The sequence below is a fragment of the Myotis davidii genome, unplaced genomic scaffold (genome assembly GCF_000327345.1).
Source record: "Myotis davidii unplaced genomic scaffold, ASM32734v1 scaffold32, whole genome shotgun sequence".
Lineage (NCBI taxonomy): Eukaryota > Metazoa > Chordata > Mammalia > Chiroptera > Vespertilionidae > Myotis > Myotis davidii.
The window spans coordinates 1,859,045-1,863,933 of NW_006286587.1; the positions used below are offsets into that span (position 1 = coordinate 1,859,045).

The following is a 4,889-nucleotide window of genomic DNA, read 5'->3' on the forward strand; positions in this document are numbered from 1 at the left end:
CCTCTCCCTTCATCGGTCTGAAATCAATAAAAACAGTAAAAAAAATTGACTTACCTAAGAAATGAAGATGCTAGCGCTTGAGATTCAATTGTTAGGAAGTCGATATTTAAATTTGTCTTGGCAGGGAGGGCTTGAGCAGATGAAATAAGGATAGTGATGAACAATTCAAGGGTCTGGGTTTGGTTAGAGGAGTACCTTAATATATATTTTTTCCTTTTAATCTTCACCTGGGTATATGCTTATTGGTTATATTTAATTTATTTTTTAAAATGTGTCTTTATTGAGTTTATTTTAAATATATATATATATATATATATATATGTATTGATTTCAGTGAGGAAGGGAGAGGGAGAGATAGAAATATCAGTGATGAGAGAGAATCATTGATTGGCTGCCTCCTGTATGCCCCACACTGGGAATTGAGCACACAACCCGGGTATGTTCCCTGACCGGTAATCAAACTGTGATCTGGTTCATAGGTTGATGCTCAATCACTGAGCCATGCAGTTTGGGCGTCTTTATGGATTTTAGAGAGAGAGAGAGAGGAAGTGGGGGGGAGAGAGAGAAATAACATTGAGCCCTAGCTGGTTTGGCTCAGTGGGTAGAACCTTGGCCTGTGGACTAACGGCTCCTGGCCCTGGTTGGGGGCATGCGGAAGGCAGCCAATCAATGTGTCTCTCACATCGATGTTTCTCTCTGTCTCTCCCTCTCCCTTTCCACTCTTTCTATAAAATTAATGGAAAAAATATCCTTGAGTGAGGATTAAAAAAAAGAAAAAGAAAAAGAAAAGAAATAACATTGATCGGCTGCCTCCTGTATACACTCCAACCTCGAACCAAACTGCAACCTGGGCCTGTGCCCTGACTGGGAATCCAACCAGTGATCTTCTGGTGCGTGGGATGACACTCAACCAATGAGCTACACTGGCTAGGGCTGCTGGTGATTACAGAGAGAGAGGAAGGGAGGGAGAGAGAAAAAACATTGATGTGAGAGAGAAACATCCATTGGCTGCCTCCCATAAGTGCCCAACGAAGTAATCAAACCCACAAACTAGGTATCATGCCCTGACCAGGAATTGAACCCATAACCTTTTAGTGCATGGGACGTCACTCCAACCAGCTGAGCCACACTGGCCATGGTGCACAGTGAGTTTTATGCTATTTTTTAGGATTGGCTTGTGCTCTAGATACCCAGAAATAGTGACATTGACAGAGAGAAACATCAGTGATGAAAGAGAATCATTGATTGGCTGCCCCCTGCAAGCCCCACAATCCGGGCATGTGCCCTGACTGGGAATCGAACTGTGACCTCCTGGTTCATAGGTCGACGCTCAGCCACTGAGCCATGCCTGCTTAATCATTTATTTATTAATTATTTAAGTGAAATGAAGTTGTTAATAAAGTTCTAAATTCTGATTCTGCTAAAATTTCCATATCCTCCAGAGTCTAACTCATTTAGTGAAAAATCTTAACTTTCTAATTGGCCACTTGCAGCCTTTTGGCTTTAGGTTATTGATAATAAAGTGTGGCCTACTTTGTTACTGCTCCATAGCTTTGAAGATGGTCTTTTGGAAGGCAGATGTCAGTCTTTGTCAGTCAGTCAGTCTCCCGCCAAGTGTCACCAGGTGCTTGCATCACTTAGATTTGGGGGGCCTGCTTTCCGATAGGGCTGTGACCTTGGCTGTGCTGCTTCATGCCTGTGAGCAGACATCTTGTTTTCTGCTTGGGTGTGGGCACCGTGCTCCAGCTGCCGCAGTGGTTTGTAGGTAGAGTGTATTTGGGTCTGTGGGAGCAGGAGTCTGTCTTATCAGTCCATTCCTTTTGTTGTCTCCAGATACACTCTGTAAAGCATGCACAGATATTACACATCCTTGAGTGCTTTTATGATTTGTTTAATATGGATGGGATGCCTTATTAAATGGAGTTTTTATTTCTGTTTGGCTTGTTAAAAAGTCTGAAAACATTTTATTTTATTACAGATAGGTGAGCTTCAGCTTTGCAAACTTGATGAACTAGATTGCTTAATAAAAGGAATTTTATACATTGATTCAGTTGGATTCAATGGACGGTCACAGTGCTATTACTTTGAAAACCCTGCTGATTCTGAAAAATGTCAGAAGTTACCGTTTGATTTGAAAAATCCATACCCTCTGCTTCTGGTGAACATTGGCTCTGGGGTTAGCATCTTAGCAGTATATTCCAAAGATAATTACAAGCGCGTCACTGGTACCAGGTAGGTCTTTTATATTCTTGATATCATATGTCTTAAGACTGAGTTTTTAGGTATTGCATGTAAGTATACCTTTAAGAATCTGTTTAAAATTATGTAAAAAATAAAACTTTCTCTGGGATTATGCAAACAAATGTTATTTCTGTTTGAAATTTCTGATTTCATGACCTACTTTTCTTTAATCTGTATTGCTCCACGTTTCTTAAAATGTCTCATCAGCAGACTCATTAAGCCCATAGTCCCTGCCCTTAGATAGTGTGCGATGTGCATATACCATAAAGTAAGCAAAGCTCAATGGAGTGTATAAGAAGGCAAGGCAAGATCCTAGATTTTGTGCAAGCGCATAAACACACACATGTGCCCGGGTGCGTGGCCCGAGGATGATGTGAAATTTAGAAGTTGAGATATTGAGCAATAGAAAAATGATTGGGGGAGGGTGGTTTGAAAGGGAGAATTAGGTGGCAGATGAGAAAGGAATGCACTTTAAGGATCAGAGATCACTTGAAGAAAAACTAGGAGGTGGGAATGGGGTAAACAAGTTTTTTAATTGGTGTGAGTTAAGGAGTGAAAGAAATAATTTTTTGGGGGAAAACACATTCATGGAAGAGTTCTTGTTGGGTAGGGGGGCTGATGAGCCAGGGTGACAAGATGCTTGAATGAGAAGAAAAGAAAAAGATGCTTGAGTGAGGATGGCTTAGGGCATGCACTTGGAGAGAGAAAGGGAGGAGGCACCAACGTGGTCCTAGGTGTGAGGGGCTGATACTACATACTTGAGGTTTCTCCAACTCAGCAGACGTCCAGACTGAACTGGAGACATGGGCGGAGAGGTGGGCCCTGTATTTTGCCATGTTGCTTGTTGGTGCTCATGAATGCATACCTTCAAGGTGTCTATTAGGGACCTGTTTTTATCTTTCCACAGACTTATTTCTCACTGGTGGCTTCTGCACGATTGGGTTGAGGCAAGAGTAGATTGACATGTGAATATGGTTTTATAGTTCATAAATATTACCTTCCTATTGTAAAAAATGTTATAATCATATTATTTGTTTTTAATCACAGTCTTGGAGGAGGAACTTTTTTTGGTCTCTGCTGTCTGCTTACTGGCTGTACCACTTTTGAAGAAGCTCTTGAAATGGCATCTCGTGGAGATAGCACCAAAGTGGATAAACTAGTCCGGGACATTTATGGAGGGGACTATGAGAGGTTTGGACTGCCAGGCTGGGCTGTGGCTTCAAGGTAAGGGGATATGTGTTCTCTAAGTGATGCAGAAATAAAATACTAAATATTGGGTTGCCCTTGCCAGTGTGACTCAGTTGGTTGGAGCGTCATCTATACACCAAAAAGTGGCAGGTTTGATCCTTGCTAGGGTACATATCCAGATTGCAGGTTCCATCCCTGGTCAGGACACACGCGAGAGTCAACCCATTAATGTTTCTCTCTCACATTGATGTTTCTCTCTCTCTCAAATACAATTTTTAAAAAATTGGGTATATCTTTTTCCTTTTAAGCAGCTTTACATATTATAAAGTCAACTGTTAAGTGTGTCCAATTTATTGGTTTCTGGTATATTTACAGAATTGTGCAGTAATCACCACAATCCAATTTCAGAACATTTTTATCATCCCAGAAAAAAACCTGTATTCATTAGCTGTCACTCCACATTTCCCTACCCTACAGTCCCTTGTAAACACTAATCTATTTTCTGTCTCTATAGATTTGCCTATTCTGGACACTTCATATAAATGATATCATACAATATGTGATTTTTGTGACTGACTTATTTAGTTTAATGTTTTTAAGATTCATCCATGTTGTAGCATGAATCAGTATTTTGTTTTTATTGATGGATAATATTTCATTGTATGGATATGTAACATTTTATTTATCCATATATCAGTTGATAAACATTTGGGTTATTTAAACTTTTTGGTTTTGAATAATGCTGCTAGGAACATTCATGTACAAGTTTGTGTGGACATATTGTTTTGCATTCTCTTGGGAATATACCTAGGACTGGAATTGCTGGATCATGTGGTAACTCTTATGTTTAATCTTTTGAGGAACTGCCAGACAGTTTTCCACAGTGGCTGCACCATGTTACAACCCCACCTGTAATATATAAGGATTTAAATTTATCCACATCCTTGCTGACACTTCTTATTGTCTTTTTGGTTTAAACTGTCTTAAAGATGTCAAGTGATCTCTCCTGGTTTTGATTTGTATTTCCCTAAGGATGACTAAGGATGTTGAACATCTATCTATGTTCTTATTGACTATTTGTCTACCTTTGGAGAAATGTTTGTTCAAGTCTTTAGCTCATTTTGTAGTTGAATTATTTGTCTTTTATTATTGAGTTGTAAGAATTCTTAATATGTTCTAGAAACAAGTACTTTATCAAATACAATTTTGTATTTGCACATTTGTCATTTGCAAATATATTTTCCCATTCTGTTAGTTGCCTTCACTTCCTTGATGGTGTCCTTTACAGCATAGATGTTTTAAATTTAAATAGATAAAAAGAAGTACATCTTATCTATGTTCTCTTTCCTTGCTTTTATTTATTTATTTATTTAAATATATTTTTATTGATTTCAGAGAGAAAGGGAGAGGGAGATAGAGATAGAAACATCAGTGATGAGAGAGGGTCATGGATCAGCTGC

The 4,889-nt window shown here is 39.1% G+C and overlaps 1 protein-coding gene across 1 annotated transcript in view; it reads left to right on the forward strand.

Annotated features, from left to right (window-relative positions):
* The window catches only part of PANK2 (pantothenate kinase 2), a gene marked incomplete at its 5' end in the record, with an annotated part of 18,280 nt that overhangs the window by 4,533 nt on the left and 8,858 nt on the right, over positions 1-4,889 (forward strand). Inside the window, 2 exons of the mRNA XM_006758054.2 lie at positions 1,979-2,232; positions 3,289-3,465. Coding sequence (XP_006758117.2) covers positions 1,979-2,232; positions 3,289-3,465 — 431 coding nt within the window. The remainder of the gene's footprint in view (positions 1-1,978; positions 2,233-3,288; positions 3,466-4,889) is intronic.